The 21718-nt window shown below is 39.2% G+C and overlaps 1 protein-coding gene across 2 annotated transcripts; it reads left to right on the forward strand.

The window, feature by feature from the left end:
• The first annotated feature begins 1062 nt into the window (after positions 1–1062).
• LOC140994972 (casein kinase II subunit alpha'-like) lies at positions 1063–11716 on the forward strand. 2 transcript variants are annotated; one of them, XM_073464841.1, is made up of 13 exons: positions 1063–1297; positions 3632–4011; positions 4861–4972; positions 6158–6259; positions 6466–6516; positions 6709–6768; positions 7672–7755; positions 8018–8128; positions 8226–8327; positions 9195–9295; positions 9505–9653; positions 10019–10106; positions 11248–11716. In XM_073464841.1, exons 2-12 carry the CDS (start codon positions 3905–3907, stop codon positions 10090–10092), a joined length of 1053 nt encoding a protein of 350 aa, XP_073320942.1. In that variant the 5' UTR covers positions 1063–1297; positions 3632–3904; the 3' UTR covers positions 10093–10106; positions 11248–11716. The 2 variants fall into 2 exon arrangements, with proteins under 2 accessions (XP_073320942.1, XP_073320943.1); XM_073464842.1 differs by lacking the exon at positions 1063–1297 and having other exon boundaries at positions 3609–4011; positions 11248–11333.
• Positions 11717–21718: the final 10002 nt, after the last annotated feature.

Here is a 21718-nt window from a genome sequence, read left to right on the forward strand (position 1 = left end):
CTCATCGTGGACGGTTTAAAGACAATCGGAGATATCACCGTTTTTATTCTACATAGTCTTTTTCCTTTTCAAAAACCTGGCGCCTACATTACCCACAATGCAACTTAGCCACTGAGTGACATCACTGGAGGCAATTTATTAGAGTACATGCAGCTTCCTCTGGAGCACAAAAGGCTTTATAATTTATACTTTTTACACATCCAGTAGTATAAAACACCACCAATCACAGTTTGCTGATCAGATGAAGGATCAATAAGCGATCGACCTCTCTGACCTCGGTCTGTCTCTGGTGGAGCGGCGGCAGCCGAACGAGGTCGATGCATTCGGGTCATTTTGCCAACAAGGGAAAGAAATCGATGTGGAAGCTCATTTCTGCCCGTTAGAGAAAAATATGGTGAAACTTTGCTTAATGAAAAAAGATGACGCCATGGTGAGTTATTATTATTATTATTAGAGGATTATGGGTCAAAGAACGGTGATTGAGATAAAACATAATTATGGGTTAAGTCGAAAATTATGACAAAAAGTCAAGTTATCTCATAATAGTGACTTTTCATGTCATGATTATGATTTAATCTTATAATTTTGTCTTTTTACCTCACAATATCTTGCAATTATAACTTTCTATGTCATATTTCAACTATTATGTCTTAATTTTGGCTTTTTTACTTCATCATTTTTGGCTTTTTACCTCAAAATTATGACTTTTTTGTAAATATTTTGGCATTTTGTATCATAATTATGACTTACCATGGGATGTTATTTATTTATTTATTTAATCAAGGCTTTGTTTCCATGATTTTTCCTCTTTTGTTGGCAGTAATGATCTTCCATACTTCCCCTCTGACGTTGTTATAATTTTTAAAATGGTCCGCTCTGTTGTAGGTAGTCTCTCTTGGAGAATATTTTTGATTTAAAACATAAAACAATGACTCACCTAAACATATTAACACTTTAAATACTTCACATACTTTATATTTAATGTGTGTATTTAAAGTCACAGCGCGTCTCTGACGTCACTGATCCTCTCGGTTCACTTCCGGGTGATGTTTACCGCAAAGGGAGCTCCGTCCTGGCTCCGCTAACGACCCGCTGCTAGATGCACCAGCACCACCCATCTGATGAGATTATCAGGTCGCTGCTCCTGCGGATATCGCGCACATTATTGATCACTTTAAACCCGGCAGTGCTGCGTCGGTTCACGGAGAGCAACGCGCCGCTGACGGGGAGCTAACGGGGCTGAGTGAGCGTTGATGTCGGGCGGACTTCCTCTGAGCTCGGAGATCTCTGCGACGAGGTTAGCCGGCTAACGTTAGCCCCCTTATTGATTCTCACAATTCAGGATTATCGATACCATTAAATAGCCTGTAGTCCATTAATGTGTCTTGCACAACGTTACATACATTTACGATCTTTATTCATCCGTATTGTTTCATTTAAGGGTATGTATTTTATTATTTTTACGCGTTGCTAAGTTAGCTAGGTCACCGTAACTAGCTAGTTAGCTAGTTAGTTGGAAATAAGCTAAATGATGCTAGCGCAGCCGGATTTGTTGTAAATGTTGAGATAACGTGAAGGCAGCCGGCGGGATTAATGTTGGTCATCTGTTATCGGGGGTGTGAAGATCCATCTGTGGGGGGACAAAGGCCGCGGGGAGCCCGTGTCGTGACGACCAGTTCTGGGTTATTAATAAAATGGACTGTGGGCTTTGAGGGAACCATCGTTAGCTGTGACTGGGACTCAGAAGATGGTCTCCACCTTCACCCACATCTGGGCTGACTGGTTTCAGTGCTCTGGCTTTTGAGTCTAATGTGGGCCACACAGAGAAAATGCTGTGGAAATACTATTTTTGCCTGTTTTCACTGATTAAAAATGTGAAATTAGGTGCATTAATGTGAGTCTGGTCCAGGTTTGATAGGTTTTTACTGTGGTGTTTGGGCTGCACCTGGTGTTTGGGCTCTGGATCAGATGTGGACTGATCGAGGACGATATTCAGCATTTTCTGATCATCTGTGTTTGTGATTTTTCTGTCAGATTGCTGATAAAATAAACTGTTTTAAAAATGTACTACTATGAATCTGATGCAACATCCTCTCACACAGTGTCCTGACCACACAACTCTATGTGATCGGTCACGATTAATAGCGTATAAACACTGATTGATCACAATCTGCAAAGTAACAAGTAACTACATTTATCAAGTAATTGTAATGGAGAGGAAGTGTGAAGTAGCAGGAAACTGATGTACTCACATTTTGAAAGTTTCAATTGAATGAAAATGAATATCGGTCCTAAATATCAGTCTCCTCGATTTCTAATAATCGACATCGGCCCTTAAAAAGCCACGTTAGTCGCCCCCTCGCCTGTCTGGAAGGAGGGAATGCAGTAAAAAGGCCTTTTAAATAAAGGTTTTACAAATCTGGAAACAGGATTGTAAACAGCCTGAGGACTGTCATTGTTTACCACGTCCAGGTTTTATAAAGCTGAACGCAGTGGTGATTTGATTGAGATCAAGTCAAGTGTTGCCTGTATGGAGAGAAAAAACTGTGAAACTGCCCTTTTGTCTCATTTCACAAATGGGAAACATGAATTAGAAATCTGAAACTGGGTTTGAGTTTCTTTGTTCTCCAGCTTTAATAGTTTTTTTTATTTATTTCATGTTTTCTCAGATAAAACTAGAGTAAAAGTTTCATAAATCTGAAACTGTCCATGTTTATCACGTCCAAGGACGGTGTGATGTTGTTGTTGTTTCACTAGATGTAGTCCGGCGTGTCCTCAGCGGTGATAAAGTCCCTTTTCTGTTTTCACAAACATGATAAAATGTTCTGTGGGTTTAGGAACGCTGGTTCTGACAGAGACGTAGTATCTGACAGTACATCTTCACACATCTCAAACTAACTGACGGTTTGTTTTGTGTGACGAGAAATCTTTCAACAGTTTCCATGTTTATCTCATTTATGTTTGACAAGTAGCACAGTAGTTTTTCCAGTTGACCGGGTCTGATGTGGGCCGAAGGGAGACAAAACAGATGAACCTCTTTTTTCCCCCCTTTTTCACAAATGCAGTCAGTGTCTCCAATCTGATAAAAAGGTTAAAGTTAAAGGAACAGTTCAGCCAAAAATGAAAATTATAAATGTATTTTTTCAGTCATTGTCGGCGCACCTAGAGTAGACAGTGACTGAATTTCCATTTTTGGGTGAACTGTTCCTTTACGGTGATTTCTCTGTGATTTTACAAGTTAACACATCGACACCAGAGAGTCACACGAGCAGATCTGCAACCGTTAGTTAATAGTTTGATTAGTCAGTTGACAGGAAATGATTTGGCATCTGTTTTGTTATTAACATGAAATGAAAAGAAAAAAGTTCCTCTTGTTTCACTGATGTGACGGTTTGATGCTTTTCTTTGTCAATAAAAAATTAAGATATATTTGGTTATTAGACTTAAAATAAATAAGAACAGCAACTTGATTACATCACATTGAGATGATGAAACTATGTTTTTATTATTCTATTGACCAACAATATAATAATCAAGAATGAAATTCATCTATCGCTGCAGCCAGACATCAGAAGTGACCTCAACTCTCTGTCCTCTTCTTCAGCCTCTTCTCTCTCCTGTCGTCCTGCAGCTGGCGGGTCTTCATCCCATCCTGTCCATCAACATCCTGCTCAGGGGCTTCACGCACTCCGTCATTGTAGCTCTGTCAGTCTGCACGACAGCTGCGTCAGACCGGCCCGACGCCTTCCATCACAGGGCGCAAGCAGCCAAAGCCCATGGTAAGCACAGCGTAGGGATCTCAGAGCCGCGTATTCTGGAGAGTCGCTGCGCTGCCTTCCAGTATCGAGCCAAGAAGTATTCAGAGGGAGGTGAAGGTCCTCGACACGGAGCCTCAAAGCTAGCGATGCCCGGATCCACGCCGGCCAGCAGCAAGGCTCGGGTGTACACCGATGTCAACACACAGAAGAACAGAGAGTACTGGGACTACGATGCACATGTGCCAAACTGGAGGTACAGTGGCAGTACAGTGTTTCAGGGTTTCAGGGTTTCAGTGGTTTTGTCTCTGCACAGAAACCACAATCGATCATTTCAGCTGCAAAATGTTACAAAGCACCCGACATGAAAACATCCGTATCAAACGATATAAAACATCGAGCAGTGAGTTAATCTGAGCAACAACAGACATGTTCACCAGTCAATGCAATAATTGTTGCATTTTAAAGTAATGAAGTAATGCTATAAATTAATTGAGTATGTAACAGTCATTTCCCCCAAAATACATAAAGAAGTTTTAGAAATGATGTTGACTTAAAATGACCTTGAAAAATGTTAATTTATTAAAACAAAAATGAGAAACAGCAGCTGGTTTCTGCTTCTCTGTCAACATTAGCTGCTTTTCTTTGTTTCGTGTTATTATACTTGTTAGATCCTCGAGGTCTCTGGGAACCTGTGATGGGCGTTTTTCACCATCTCCTGACATTTTACCTGCTAAAAACATAATTAATCGATAGATAAAGACTCCACAATTCAAAATATCACATTAAGCCTTGAAATGCATCTGAGATCTTGTTTTTATTACCCACTAATCTCTCAGTATAATTAGAAAATCTTGACAAATGCCTGTAATAATCTCTAAGGTGACGTCTTCAGATGTCTTTTGTCTGGAAAGAAATTCAGTTTACAATTATAATGACAAAAGCAGCAAATCCTGATATTGTAGAAGCCAGAACCCTGAGGTTATGTTTCTGGTGTGCTCTGTTTCATAAATGTTCTAAGTCATAGATTGTTTTTGAGGAAGCGACTAAATGTCACGATCAGCGCATCGTAATCTCATTTCCTTTTGTTTCGTCTCTTTCTCAGCAATCAAGACAACTATCAGCTGGTGCGTAAACTGGGCAGAGGGAAGTACAGCGAAGTATTTGAGGCCATAAATGTGACCAACAATGAGAAAGTGGTGGTGAAAATCCTCAAGGTGAGCTCGAGCTTTTCTTCTTTTGCTTTCTGTTATCAGCGACCGTCACGTGTGAGTCGTGGAGTCGATCTCCAGATGTGGTGAAGCTGCTCTGTGTTTATTTCCTCTCACAGTTGGTTTAACTTGAACGCTTGTTAAAAGAGCACTTATGATTAGGCTTCGCACCAACATGATCCCATCGGGCCGGGCTTGGTCTGTGCGTTTCATAGAGTTTGTACACATGATGCAGGGTGCCGTCCAAGAAAAACCGCCGTCGGTGGTCAGTTTTTGTTTCAACGAAGGCTCTGAAGCTCCACATCACGCTGCGGCGACATCTGCTGGTTGAATGCATGAGGAAGGAAACAAGGCACCAAATGATTCAACTGGTTTCAAACATTTCACTGTTTAAAATTAGACATTTCCTCCTGCTTGTTCTGTTTCTCCATGTCACCAGAACGGTAATATCAGATGTGTCTTCTGTCTTTACGACATGAAAACCCTTTGAAATGTGTAAATACTGACTGGGCTGAGCGTGAAGTCATCTACAGGAAGCCACCAGTCATATTTCCATCACCATGATTTTATGTGCATTTTGAAAAGCTTCATGGAAAATCGCTGAATTTAAGATAAATAAATAAATTCAGCCCTAAATTTTGCACGTGTAGCCGAGTTTATTTGCTCCAAACCCGTTGATGTAAACGCTCCTAATGCACATTTTCTTTCACTGATTCACTGAATCTTTTAAATACACTTCAGTGCGTTATTACAACAGAGATATTATCAAGTCAGTGTTTTCACTTTGGTTTAACTCAGAGGTCATGTTGGAGGATGTAGTTTTTGTTTCTTGTTATGCTGAGAGTTGTTCTTAATGCGACACTTGTGGTCAGGATATCACCAGAGTAAAGGCTAACTACTGCTAGTAGCTGCTGTTAGCTAGTTAGCTTGGTGAGCCGACATCTAGTGGTCCAGACTGGGAGCTCGGTGCAAGAGGAGGGTTGGTGTTCACACCGCTGGCACAGGAGCTTTGGACAGGGAAGAGCCAGGGCTAGCTGGTTAGCATGCTAACTTCAGTAGATGTCTGCACAGAGTACGTAGACATCATCGTATTTGTTTGTGTATCCAGAGATCGCTTCTCCCTGCGGTGCCTTCTGTCACCGTTCATTTAATTTAGTGATATTGAGTGTGTGTCTTTATTTTGACCCACAGCCCGTCAAGAAGAAGAAGATCAAACGGGAAATCAAAATTCTTGAAAACCTGCGTGGAGGAACCAACATCATCCGTCTGGTGGACACGGTCAAAGACCCGGTGGTGAGTCAGACTCCCGCCGTCACTGTGCTGCATGTCGGCATGCCAGCTGTGGTAATCCAGTCTTGCGTGTAACTGTGTGTGTGCGTGTGTGTGCGTGTGTGTGTGTATGTGAGTGTTTGGTGTGTGTGTGTGTCCATGCAGTGATAATGATCGCCACCTACCTGCTGTTCTCCTCAGTTAAGCCTTGTGTTGTCCTCTCTTTGCAGTCCAGAACACCAGCGCTTGTCTTTGAGTGCATCAATAACACAGATTTTAAGGTACTTGAGTTTGGCCGACATCATACATGCTGAACTAGCAGCACAGTTACCATTCATGCCAAGGCATTGATATCCATTATTAATAACACGCTTAACCCTCCAGTTAATGTTGTACACGTGCCTCATGAGCTGCTGACATCATGTGATCAATGATTTTTTTTTAAACACGGACGTCTTCGTGTGCTTCCACAGGAGCTTTACCAGAAGCTGACAGACTATGATATCCGTTACTACATGTATGAGCTGCTCAAGGTAATTTATTTATTCATATTGTTTATTTAAATACTACGTTAAAAATAAGAACATGATGGTGCCACGTCTATATGCAAACTTGCAGGATGAGGTTGTTCTGAAGAGTTAAAGTTACGTGTCCACAGGATCCGTCTTTTTCACACTTCCCATTCGTTGTCTTTGTCGAAAGCCGTGCGATGCATCCTGGCAGTGGAGCGTTGCGTTACGAGAGGCGAGGCGTCGCATTGACGGCTCCTCGTTTGAATTAAGTTAAATTCTGGCTGCTTCAGGGGGAAACTCGTGAAACACTATAAAAACTTGAGAAACACTAAAATGGAGACAGAACCTGGTAGTCCATGATTTATTTCCCGCCTGAAATGTCTTCAGAAACACATTTCACTGAGCTGATTTTGTAAAATAAGAGAAAGATCCCAGACGTGCTGCCATGTTGGTCCGCTTTTAAATCCTGAAGAACGAGTCCAGTGCAGCCAGTTATTATTTGCATAGTTGCTGGAGAGTTCCGCCTGTTTTGTTTAAGCGTGTGAAGCTGGAAGTGTCGCGTGGCCTCAGGTCAAACGACGCCCTGTGGACTCGTACCTCAAACTCCCTTAAAGCAGTGTGTAACGTAAACCTCAGAAAAACTGTGAATAGACGGGAAAAGGAAGGTTTGTTCAACTCTGCTCATTAATTCATCATTTACATTATTTATCAAACAAATCTTTTGCTGTTTTCATCTTCTGAATGAGGGTTTGCTGCTCTGCATCAGTGTAAGATGATGGACGATGTATATAACACGATTAATCAAATCAAAAAACAGTCTAGAGATCAGTAGATTAGAGTCGAGGTTGAGTTCTGGTGTGTGGATCGGTGGTCCAGATGATGGTTACAGGCGTCAGTGCTGAATGTGTCCGTCTGTGGTTTAAGGCTCTGGACTACTGTCACAGTATGGGGATCATGCACCGGGACGTGAAGCCCCACAACGTGATGATCGACCACCAGCTGAGAAAGGTACTTTCAAAAAACCTCATCTAGAACGACACAGTTCATGAAGAATGAGATTATGTGTTTATCAAAGCGGTTCTTCTTCTAGCTGCTTTATTTTAGGATTGAAACTGAACCAGATAAAACCCACAAACGACACCGGAGTAAAAACATTATAAATGTTTTATATTTCTGTCACGTGTTTGATTCTCCGGGTTACTCCAGCCTGGAGCTGTTCACGCTGCACTCTTCACCAGATTAATGATAACACTGTCTCTCTGTGTCACAGCTGCGTCTTATAGATTGGGGTTTGGCAGAGTTTTACCATCCCGCTCAGGAATACAACGTCAGGGTGGCCTCCCGCTATTTCAAGGGCCCTGAGCTGCTAGTGGACTATCAGGTACCTGCTGTGGATCTGATGGTTACTCTGCTCTGAATGTATTAGCAGACGGTCTCTGTCTTCTTATAAATAACTCTGTCGGTGGCTTTGTTCCCAGATGTATGACTATAGTTTGGACATGTGGAGTCTAGGCTGCATGTTGGCCAGCATGATCTTTCTGAAGGAACCCTTTTTTCATGGCCAGGACAACTACGACCAGGTAATGTGCCGCATAAAGATTCATATCCTCCAAAAATGATAACACCACTTTCAGCTGAAGTCGAGGACCACAGACGGGGACAGGAATGTGTTTGGTTTGACATATTGACGTAGTCTTAACGCTCACCTGACTGCGATCTTCTCCTGCCTGCAGTTACATTTCCACTGCCTAATACTGTTAATACCAATTCAACACTTCCTGTATGTTTCAAATTAAAAGCCCTCTAGTGTAGACCTGTTCAACCTGCTGTCCGTGGCTCGAATGCAGCCCTTTAACAACCTCATTCAGGCCCTTTGATAATTTTATTAGCAGGCTAATCGTCCCATAATGTTCAGTACCAAGCTCAAAAATACTTCTTCATTAAGAAGTTTTAACCCAGGCTTTTAGAGCAGTAAGTGTCCGACCCCACGTTCTCTTTTAAAAGAGTAGTTGAACAGGCCTGCTGCAGTGTTTCAGTGGACTGAGTACATACACGAGCCACAAGATGGCAGCAGCTACATCTGAAGTCCTGCAGTGTCATTTTCTACAACCTGTCCTGCAAAAGTTTCTCAATAAAAGCTGTTAGAAAATGAATGTAACTAGGAAATATAGTTAAAACACCCACAGTGACAGAGGACAATAAAACTTTGATGAAGTAATCTAGAACAACAAAGTGTTGAGGGTACCATGATTAGTACATTGAATTAAATCTGAGGAAATGTACATTATGCTTAGTTGCATAACGAACACAGAGTTTATCCACCCTCGTTATTTGGGACCGGGGAAAAAATACCCGACACGACGACTATCTGAGAAAATAAGGTAATTGTTGTAATGTGTGTCTGCAGTATGTAACCAATGTATTAACTGTGCCTGTATGTTCTCCAGCTGGTCCGCATCGCTAAGGTTCTTGGCACCGATGAGCTCTTTGGTTACCTGCACAAATATCACATAGAACTGGACACTCGCTTCAAAGACCTGCTGGGACAGTGAGTATCGTTCTTTACTGAAAACTAACAGACACGCTTCAAACTGAGTCGCTGCCGAGTGTCTGACTGAAGAAGTGTTGATGAACAGTCTCTTGTTTTAAACGTCCAGGTTTCAGAAGCAGCAGCGTGTCCTCGGCTGCTTCACATTCACATTTAAAGTAAAACTGCTTCGAGGCCAGTCAGATTAAATGCCGGCTGTTTGTTTCCAGGCAAACACGGAAGCGCTGGGAGCAGTTCATCCAGTCAGAGAACCAGCACCTGGTGAGTCCGGAGGCTCTGGACCTGCTGGACAAGCTGCTGCGCTACGACCACCAGCAGAGGCTGACGGCAGCTGAGGCCATGCAGCACCCATACTTCTGTTAGTACCACCAACACTCTCACTGTCTGCCTGTCAAAAACCACCACATGTATGAACAATGAGGTGCATGTAGTTACCTTTTAAAGATTTTAAGAGTAAAACGTATCAGCGGGATGATTTCTCAAAACTTTAACCAGTTCAGTACAGATTAGATGGATTAACTGGTAAATATTTAAAAAGCATTCTGATGTTGAATTCTCTGAGCCCCTTACGAGTTCGATCATTACAACCAGAACTACTTTGATTCAGGTCTTTGTATGTTTGGTTAGTGCTGCATAAATATGAAACTCAAAACACAAACTGTGCCAGCTACTTCAGACGCCTGTATCTGTTTCATACCTGACCTCATTGTCTTTGTCCGTCAGATCCTGTGGTGAAGGAACACGCAAACGCCAACACAGACGGCACAAAGGCCATAAGCAGCTCCAATGCAACATGATAACCAGAGAGCAGGTAAGTCACACAGCAGCAGTCTGATATCACCAGCTGTTCCCAGAACATCAACATTCATGTTGCTCTACGTCCATCAATGAAACTGATCAGTCGTGTTTGTGATGTCGGAGCTCTGTGACTCTCACGCATGGGAGAAGTTATCATTTCTAACACGAGCTTAATGTTGTGAAAAGGTTTATTTTAACCCAAACCCCGTTTTCCTGACACGACCCAAGTATTTTAATGTCTTAGTCCAAACAACCTGACAGAAACCTGAAATAAAACAAAACGTTAATGGACTCAGTGTAAACATAAAATTAAACGATCAAACAGGAACATTTCTTCTGTTTGGTAAGGTTCAGGGAACTAAAACACTTGGTTACGTTAAGGGAACTAAAACACTTGGTTACGTTAAGGGAACTAAAATACTTTTAGGTCAAGGGAACTAAAATACCTTTTAGGTCAAGGGAACTAAAATACTTTTAGGTCAAGGGAACTAAAATACCTCAAGGTAAAGGGAACTAAAATACCTCAAGGTAAAGGGAACTAAAATACCACAAGGTAAAGGGAACTAAAATACCTCAAGGTAAAGGAAACTAAATTGCTTTGTTAGATTTAGGGAACTAAAATACTTGATAAGGTTTAGGGAACTAAAATACTTGGTTAGGTTTAGGGAACTAAAATAATTGGTAAGGTTCAGGGAACTAAAATACTTGGTTACGTTAAGGGAACTAAAATACTTTTAGGTAAAGGGAACTAAAATACTTGGTTTGGTTTAGGGAACTAAAATACTTGGTTTGGTTTAGGGAACTAAAATACTTGGTTAGGTTTAGGGAACTAAAATACTTGGTAAGGTTTAGGGAACTAAACTGCTTGGTTAGGGTTATGAATAAATGGTTTGGGTTAAACTAAACTCTTTCATACGAGTTGCTAAGCTATGACATTACAGAAACATGACCGGTGAGTTTCAGCGATCGTCCTGTTGCAACATTTATCGTGACGTTCCAGCGACAACACGGCGACACCAGATTGTGCTGATAACAGAATCACTTCCTGTATAACGCACAACCCTTTAAACATTTCTACAATCATAAGTCAGGTGATGATCAGTATTTGACTAATTCTTCTGTTTGTTTCTTTTTTCCCTCCTTCGTCCAATCAGGAAGAATCTTTGTTACCTCAACTTGTGACCTTTTCGTGGCAGAAACTTCTGCCTCCACACCAACAGCCATACTGGAGCAAGATGTCAATTTTGCAGCATACACAAACACGCACGGATTAAACTTCTCCCAACAAAAGCCGGAGAATCTGCGCTGCTTGGTCCGTGTCACAGATAAATCAGATCTGAAATCAGACCTGACCCCCTCCTCCTCCTCGTCCTCCTCGTCCTCCTCCTCCTCGTCCTCCTGCTTCCCGACACTCCCCTCTACCTGTTTTTAAAAAGAGCAAAATGACTGTTGTTGGATCAGTATCAAGCCAGTGTTGTGCTGTACAGACGTTTGTCCGTCATTACGATGCTGTGGTGACCTGAGATCCGGTTCCAGGTTTTAGCACTGAGTGGCATGGAGGCTCTTTTCTGCTATGATAGAACAAAAGCTATATTGAAAGAGAATAAACCATTTTTATTTAAACACGTGTGTTGACTTTTATTGTCTCAGAACCACATTAAGGAGAGGACATGGGGGTGTTTTACACTGATATTGATGTAATTGTGATGTTTAAAGATGAATATTGATACGTTAATACATCTGATAGTATCTTTATAAATAATCCAGCACCTCTTAATTTCCGTTTCGTTCTTACTTTGTCCTAACAGGCTGCTGTAATGCACTTGGCCTAACACTTATTGCTACCTGTCATGAAATGGAAAAAAGTCGATACAGTAACCAGCTGCTAGCTGCTCCCACAGTGTGCTGCTACTGCTGCACCAGATGGCTGTTATCATCCCAGTGAATTTCTTGCAAGACCCGACCTACTCTGTCTCTGATTGGTTGGGCTCTCTATGCTCGACTTTAACTGTAAACTGCGGTATAGTAGCTGATAAACTATATTAGCTATAGTTTTCCCAGTAAACACACCAACCTCTTCAGCCTACTTCCGAGTCTTCTCCTGCTCCAATCAGGATTGGTCATCTTCTGGAGCAGCTCTTTGCTGCAGTGTCTCTGGGCTCGTTAGGTAGAGCGAACGGGTCGGATGTCTGCAGGGCGAGCTGCCGCTGGTCTTCTAACGAGCCCAGAGACACTGCAGCTGAAACTGCTGGAACTTTTTTTTCCACTTGAATTTTGTTTTCCACCCAAAACTTTTTTCCACCTGAACTTTTTTCCACCTGAATTTTTTTTCCACCTGAAATTTCTTTCATCATGACATTTTTTTTCAATGTCATTTTTTTACACCTACAGTGTGGTATCTGTACTTTTACATAAATAAAGGATCTGACTGCTTCCTCCACCACTTGCTCTTTGTTTTCTTTTTCCAAGTTGCATTTCACAGTTAACCTGTGAGACACCCTGTAGCTCGGTTGCTTGACTTAAACTCTAAACTACAGTGCTTTATTAGCTATAGTAGCTAATAAACTATATTAGCTATAGTTTTCCTGCTTTTCCTGCCTTATTTTAGCCTGACAACAGGATAACCACATTTTAAAGAACAGGACGCTGGTGCCAAAAGAAACGGACCGGAGAGCTCGTCAGGTGTGCGTACTTTTTAATAAATGAACTGGTGTTTCCCAGAACATGAAACACATTCGTGCATTACAAATAGGTGCTTTCTTTTAGGCGAGTCCAGGCCGAGGTTGGTGAGGTCAGCAGACTGTTTTATAAAGAACATACTGACTTGTGATACATGTAGTGTAATACTCTACTACGCCCCCTGGTGGCTGGGTGGCAGGGGTGAAAGTAGATTTAAATTCTTGCCGGTACTATTACCAAAACCTTCATTGCCTCATATTGTTCTCTCTCTCGCTTCATGCATTTTAAAAACAGCAAAGTCAAAACCCAAACAAATAAAAACATTTCAATATTTTACTGTAGGCTACCTGTGTGGAGTAGGCAGAAATTAGAAACACTTGACAATATGATAAAATATTTATTTTAATTATTAAGGTGCTGGCATGTATGAAACATTGATAAACATCCAGAATACTTTCTGCCGTGAACACGACTGATATTCAATAAACATAAAAATTGGAACATTTTAAAGTGTCTCTTTTAACAGGCTTATGTGAAAATTTCGTAACTTGAAACATTTTCAACATCCTCATTTCATACCTGAACAGTTAACAAGTCTCTGTCTTTGGACTTTCTGACATACTAAGTATCACATAAATGATTAAGAACAGATGGTCATGAGCAAAAACTCAAAGTGGATCTACCCCTCATCAAAATACATCACCTAAAAGATTTTCCTCAGAGGCCATCCCCATAGCAACCGCTCTGTTTCGGAAGTAGACGCGCATGCGCATTCACGTACTGCTGAGCGAAATCTGGTCGTTCGCTCATAAGCAATTTTTTTTCGAGTTGTTCTGTGTCGTTGAAATTGAATATAATAACATGAAACACAACTGTTTACTCTCCTACTGATTTTAATTGGGACATTTTACAACGAACGGAAAGACATTAAACGTAGTGCACGTTTCGAAGGCACCGGGCTCTCTCCGAGGGGAGGGGGAGAGAAGCAGGGCAAGAGCCGTGAGGAAGAGAGGGAGATGTCCGGCCAAGGCTCCGTCCAGCATGGACCAAAACTCAGCACGGATAGTTCACAAACAATTCGGAATGAGTTAAAAGCAATTTATAAACAGACATAGTAGTGTTCAAGACTGCATATTGCTAGCGGATCTATTTTCTGACCCAAAGTGCGGCCGTGACTGGTTCTGAATGAGGGCTTCAGCAGGCAGCCGCTCTCCCCCTCTTCCTGGTACTGCATACCGCCACTGAATCTTTTAGTGGTACGCAGTACCGGACCGTACCGGCTTACTTTCACCCCTGCTGGGTGGTGAAGTACAGTCATTTCTGAGAGTATGGTGTGTACTTCTTTTGGAAACATGTTTCTGTTCACCTTGTTATATCATTAATGTTATTTATACTAATTACATTGAAAACATCAAATCACATCACATGAAAAAAAAATTTTTTCAATTCAATATCTCCTGAACTTCTTTCTCAACATCATTTTTTTCCACCCAAACTTTTTTTTTCACCTGAATTTTTTTCCACCTGAACTTTTTTTCACCTGAACTTTTTTTCCACCTGAATTTTTTTTCACCTGAACTTTTTTTCCACCTGAATTTTTTTTCACCTGAACTTTTTTTTCCACCTGAACTTTTTTTCCACCCAAAACTTTTTTCCACCTGAATTTTTTTTCACCTGAACTTTTTTTTTCACCTGAACTTTTTTCCACCTGAATTTTTTTTTCCACCTGAATTTTTTTTTCCACCTGAACTTTTTTTTCCAGCTGAATTTTTTTTCCAGCTGAATTTTTTTTTCCACCTGAACTTTTTTTTCCAGCTGAATTTTTTTTCCAGCTGAATTTTTTTTTCCACCTGAACTTTTTTTTCCAGCTGAATTTTTTTTCCACCTGAATTTTTTTTTCCACCTGAATTTTTTTTTCCACCTGAACTTTTTTTTTCCACCTGAACTTTTTTTTCCAGCTGAATTTTTTTTCCAGCTGAATTTTTTTCCACCTGAATTTTTTTTTCCACCTGAACTTTGTTTCACCTGAACTTTTTTTTCCACCCAAAACTTTTTTCCACCTGAACTTTTTTTTTCACCTGAATTTTTTTCCACCTGAATTTTTTTCCACCTGTTTTTTTTCCACCCAAACTTCTTTTTCACCTGAATTTTTTTTCCACCTGAATTTTTTTCACCTCAATTTTTTCCACCTGAAATTTTTTTTTCCACCAGAACTTTTTTCCACCTGAATGTTTTTATTATGAAAACTAATAAACAAAGTGGGAGAAAACCTGCATCGTTTATACACATTTAAACTTCCAGCTGTAAAGGTCAGATGGAGGAAATATTATTTTTATTCATTTTTACCTACACAATATTTATACAGTGTGGTATCTGTACTTTTACATGAATAAAGGATCTGACTGCTTCCTCCACCACTTGCTCTTTGTTTTCTTTTTCCAAGTTGCATTTCAGTTAACCTGTGAGACACCCTGTAGCTCGGTTGCTTGACTTAAACTCTAAATTACAGTGCTTTATTAGCTATAGTAGCTAATAAACTATATTAGCTATAGTTTTCCTGCTTTTCCTGCCTTAGTTTAGCCTGACAACAGGATAACCACATTTTAAAGAACAGGACGCTGGTGCCAAAAGAAACGGACCGGAGAGCTCGTCAGGTGTGCGTACTTTTTAATAAATGAACTGGTGTTTCCCAGAACATGAAACACATTCGTGCATTACAAATAGGTGCACTCTTTTAGGCGAGTCCAGGCCGAGGTTGGTGAGGTCAGCAGACTGTTTTATAAAGAACATACTGACTTGTGATACATGTAGTGTAATACTCTACTACGCCCCCTGGTGGCTTGCTGGTGAAGTACAGTCATTTATGAGAGTATGGTGTGTACTTCTTTTGGAAACATGTTTCTGTTCACCTTGTTATATCATTAATGTTATTTATACTAATTACATTGAAAACATCAAATCACATCACATGAAAAAACTTTTTTTTCAATTCAATATCTCCTGAACTTCTTTCTCAACATCATTTTTTTCCACCCAAACTTTTTTTTCCACCTGAACTTTTTTTCCATCTGAACTTTTTTTTCACCAGAACTTTTTTTCACCTGAACTTTTTTTTCCATCAGAATTTTTTTTCCACCTGAATTTTTTTCCACCTGAACTTTTTTTCACCTGAATGTTTTTTTTCACCTGAACTTTTTTCCACCTGAACTTTTTTTTCACCTGAACTTTTTTTTCCACCTGAACTTTTTTTCACCTGAACTTTTTTTTCCACCTGAACTTTTTTTTCCATCAGAATTTTTTTTCCACCTGAACTTTTTTCCACCTGAACTGTTTTTTTACCTGAATTTTTTTTCAAGCTGAACTTTTTTTACACCTGAATTTTTTTTCCACCCAAACTTTTTTTTTCACCTCAACTTTTTTCCACCTGAATGTTTTTATTATGAAAACTAATAAACAAAGTGGGAGAAAACCTGCATCGTTTATACACATTCAAACTTCCAGCTGTAAAGGTCAGATGGAGGAAATATTATTTTTATTCATTTTTACCTACACAATATTTATACAGTGTGGTATCTGTACTTTTACATAAATAAAGGATCTGACTGCTTCCTCCACCACTTGCTCTTTGTTTTCTTATTCCAAGTTGCATTTCAGTTACCCTGTGAGACACCCTGTAGCTCGGTTGCTTGACTTAAACTCTAAACTACAGTGCTTTATTAGCTATAGTAGCTAATAAACTATATTAGCTATAGTTTTCCTGCTTTGCCTGCCTTATTTTAGCCTGACAACAGGATAACCAGTTGTCCAGGCCGAGGTTGGTGAGGTCAGCAGACTGTTTTATAAAGAACATACTGACTTGTGATACATGTAGTGTAATACTCTACTACGCCCCCTGGTGGCTGGGTGGTGAAGTACAGTCATTTATGAGAGTATGGTGTGTACTTCTTTTGGAAACATGTTTCTGTTCACCTTGTTATATCATTAATGTTATTTATACTAATTACATTGAAAACATCAAATCACATCACATGAAAAAACTTTTTTTTCAATTCAATATCTCCTGAACTTCTTTCTCAACATCATTTTTTTCCACCCAAACTTCTTTTTCACCTGAACTTTTTTCCAGCTGAATTTTTTTTTCACCTGAATTTTTTTTTCACCTGAACTTTTTTTCCACCGGATTTTTTTTTTCACCCAAAGTTTTTGCCACCCAAACTTCTTTTTCACCTGGATTTTTTTTCCACCAGAACTTTTTTTCACCTGAACTTTTTTTTCCACCTGAATTTTTTTTCCACCCAAACTTTTTTCACCTGAATTTTTTTTCCACCCAAAACTTTTTTTCACCCAAACTTTTTTACACCTGAATTTCTTTTCACCTGAACTTTTTTCCACCTGAATGTTTTTTCACCTGAACTTTTTTCACCTGAATTTTTTTCCACCTGAATGTTTTTATTATGAAAACTAATAAACAAAGTGGGAAAAAACCTGCATCGTTTATACACATTTAAACTTCCAGCTGTAAAGGTCAGATGGAGGAAATATTATTTTTATTCATTTTTACCTACACAATATTTATACAGTGTGGTATCTGTACTTTAACATAAATAAAGGATCTGACTGCTTCCTCCACCACTTGCTCTTTGTTTTCTTTTTCCAAGTTGCATTTCAGTTACCCTGTGAGACACCCTGTAGCTCGGTTGCTTGACTTAAACTCTAAACTACAGTGCTTTATTAGCTATAGTAGCTAATAAACTATATTAGCTATAGTTTTCCTGCTTTTCCTGCCTTATTTTAGCCTGACAACAGGATAACCACATTTCAAAGAACAGGACGCTGGTGCCAAAAGAAACGGACCGGAGAGCTCGTCAGGTGTGCGTACTTTTTAATAAATGAACTGGTGTTTCCCAGAACATGAAACACATTCGTGCATTACAAATAGGTGCTTTCTTTTAGGCGAGTCCAGGCCGAGGTTGGTGAGGTCAGCAGACTGTTTTATAAAGAACATACTGACTTGTGATACATGTAGTGTAATACTCTACTACGCCCCCTGGTGGCTGGGTGGTGAAGTACAGTCATTTATGAGAGTATGGTGTGTACTTCTTTTGGAAACATGTTTCTGTTCACCTTGTTATATCATTAATGTTATTTATACTAATTACATTGAAAACATGAAATCACATCACATGAAAAAACTTTTTTTTCAATTCAAAATCTCCTGAACTTCTTTCTCACCATCATTTTTTACCACCTGAATTTTTTTTCACCTGAATTTTTTTTTCACCTGAACTTTTTTTTCCACCTGAACTTTTTTTTCACCTGAATTTTTTTTTCACCTGAACTTTTTTTCCACCTGAATTTTTTTCCACCTGAATTTTTTTTCACCTGAACTTTTTTTTCACCTGAACTTTTTTTTCCACCTGAACTTTTTTTCACCTGAACTTTCTTCACCAGAACTTTTTTTCACCTGAACTTTTTCTTCCATCAGAATTTTTTTTTCACCTGAACTTTTTTTCCAACTGAATTTTTTTTCCAACTGAATTTTTTTTCACCTGAACTTTTTTTTCACCTGAACTTTTTTTTCACCTGAACTTTTTTTCCAACTGAATTTTTTTTCACCTGAACTTTTTTTCACCTGAATTTTTTTCCACCTGAACTTTTTTTTCACCTGAACTTTTTTTTTCCACCTGAACTGTTTTTTTACCTGAATTTTTTTTCAAGCTGAACTTTTTTTACACCTGAATTTTTTTTCCACCCAAACTTTTTTTTCCACCTGAATGTTTTTATTATGAAAACTAATAAACAAAGTGGGAGAAAACCTGCATCGTTTATACACATTTAAACTTCCAGCTGTAAAGGTCAGATGGAGGAAATATTATTTTTATTCATTTTTACCTACACAATATTTATACAGTGTGGTATCTGTACTTTTACATAAATAAAGGATCTGACTGCTTCCTCCACCACTTGCTCTTTGTTTTCTTTTTCCAAGTTGCATTTCAGTTACCCTGTGAGACACCCTGTAGCTCGGTTACTTGACTTAAACTCTAAACTACAGTGCTTTATTAGCTATAGTAGCTAATAAACTATATTAGCTATAGTTTTCCTGCTTTTCCTGCCTTATTTTAGCCAGACAACAGGATAACCACATTTTAAAGAACAGGACGCTGGTGCCAAAAGAAACGGACCGGAGAGCTCGTCAGGTGTGCGTACTTTTTAATAAATGAACTGGTGTTTCCCAGAACATGAAACACATTCGTGCATTACAAATAGGTGCTTTCTTTTAGGCGAGTCCAGGCCGAGGTTGGTGAGGTCAGCAGACTATTTTATAACGAACATACTGACTTGTGATACATGTAGTGTAATACTCTACTACGCCCCCTGGTGGCTGGGTGGTGAAGTACAGTCATTTATGAGAGTATGGTGTGTACTTCTTTTGGAAACATGTTTCTGTTCACCTTGTTATATCATTAATGTTATTTATACTAATTACATTGAAAACATCAAATCACATCACATGAAAAAACTTTTTTTTCAATTCAATATCTCCTGAACTTCTTTCTCACCATCATTTTTTTCCACCTGAACTTTTTTCCACCTGAACTTTTTTCCACCTGAATTTTTTTCCACCTATTTTTTTTTCACCCAAAACTTTTTTACACCTGAAATTTCTTTCATCATGACATTTTTTTTCAATGTCATTTTTTTACACCTCAAATTCTTTTCCTCCTGATTCACCTCAATTTTTTTGTCTGAAAACCTTTTTGAGCAGAAGGAATTTAAGAGGATCACACTAACAACATGCTTCACAGATTAAAACCTTCATAGATTGTTTGTAGAAATAATCTTTTTCAATTATGAAAACTAATAAACAAACTGGGAGAAAACCTGCATCGTTCATACACATTTAAACTTCCTGCTGTAAAGGTCAGATGGAGGAAATATTATTTTTATTCATTTTTACCTACACAATATTTATACAGTGTGGTATCTGTACTTTTACATAAATAAAGGATCTGACTGCTTCCTCCACCACTTGCTCTTTGTTTTCTTTTTCCAAGTTGCATTTCAGTTACCCTGTGAGACACCCTGTAGCTCGGTTGCTTGACTTAAACTCTAAACTACAGTGCTTTATTAGCTATAGTAGCTAATAAACTATATTAGCTATAGTTTTCCTGCTTTTCCTGCCTTATTTTAGCCAGACAACAGGATAACCACATTTTAAAGAACAGGACGCTGGTGCCAAAAGAAACGGACCGGAGAGCTCGTCAGGTGTGCGTACTTTTTAATAAATGAACTGGTGTTTCCCAGAACATGAAACACATTCGTGCATTACAAATAGGTGCTTTCTTTTAGGCGAGTCCAGGCCGAGGTTGGTGAGGTCAGCAGACTATTTTATAAAGAACATACTGACTTGTGATACATGTAGTGTAATACTCTACTACGCCCCCTGGTGGCTGGGTGGTGAAGTACAGTCATTTATGAGAGTATGGTGTGTACTTCTTTTGGAAACATGTTTCTGTTCACCTTGTTATATCATTAATGTTATTTATACTAATTACATTGAAAACATCAAATCACATCACATGAAAAAACTTTTTTTCAATTCAATATCTCCTGAACTTCTTTCTCAACATCATTTTTTACCACCTGAACTTTTTTCCACCTGAATTTTTTTCCCACCTGAACTTTTTTTTCCACCTGAATTTTTTTTTCACCTGAATTTTTTTCCACCTGAATTTTTTTTCACCTGAATTTTTTTTCCACCTGAATTTTTTTTCACCTGAATTTTTTTCCACACAAACTTTTTTTCCACCTGAATTTTTTTTCCACCTGATTTTTTTTTCCACCTGAATTTTTTTTCCACCTGAATTTTTTTTCACCTGAATTTTTTTCCACACAAACTTTTTTTCCACCTGAAATTTTTTTCCACCTGAAATTTTTTCCACCCAAACTTTTTTTCCACCTGAATTTTTTTTCACCTGAATTTTTTTCCACACAAACTTTTTTTCCACCTGAATTTTTTTTTCACCTGAATTTTTTTTTCCACCTGAATTTTTTTTTCACCTGAATTTTTTTTCCACCTGAACTTTTTTCCACCTGAATTTTTTTACACCTGAAATTTCTTTCATCATGACATTTTTTTTCAATGTCTGGGAAAAAACCTGCATCGTTCATACACATTTAAACTTCCTGCTGTAAAGGTCAGATGGAGGAAATATTATTTTTATTCATTTTTACCTACACAATATTTATACAGTGTGGTATCTGTACTTTTACATAAATAAAGGATCTGACTGCTTCCTCCACCACTTGCTCTTTGTTTTCTTTTTCCAAGTTGCATTTCAGTTACCCTGTGAGACACCCTGTAGCTCGGTTGCTTGACTTAAACTCTAAACTACAGTGCTTTATTAGCTATAGTAGCTAATAAACTATATTAGCTATAGTTTTCCTGCTTTTCCTGGCTTATTTTAGCCTGACAACAGGATAACCACATTTTAAAGAACAGGTCTCTGGGCTCGTTAGGTAGAGCGAACGGGTCGGATGTCTGCAGGGCCAGCTGCCGCTGGTCTTCTAACGAGCCCAGAGACACTGCGGCTGAAACTGCCGAAGAGGTCGGTGTGTTTACCGGGGAGGCTGCAGCTCACAATCTGCTGTATCAGCTCCTCCGCTTGCTGTTTGTTTTACAAAACAGCTCCTGAACATACAGTTAGGTAACAGCACGCTAATAATGACAGCCTCACTTTTAATAACAACAGCTAGAAAAGGTCATCAGCTCAAAATGACGACAATAAAAAAGTTAGCCAGACAACAGGATAACCACATTTTAAAGAACAGGACGCTGGTGCCAAAAGAAACGGACCGGAGAGCTCGTCAGGTGTGCGTACTTTTTAATAAATGAACTGGTGTTTCCCAGAACATGAAACACATTCGTGCATTACAAATAGG

The sequence above is a fragment of the Pagrus major genome, chromosome 4 (assembly GCF_040436345.1).
Source record: "Pagrus major chromosome 4, Pma_NU_1.0".
NCBI classification, from domain to species: domain Eukaryota; kingdom Metazoa; phylum Chordata; class Actinopteri; order Spariformes; family Sparidae; genus Pagrus; species Pagrus major.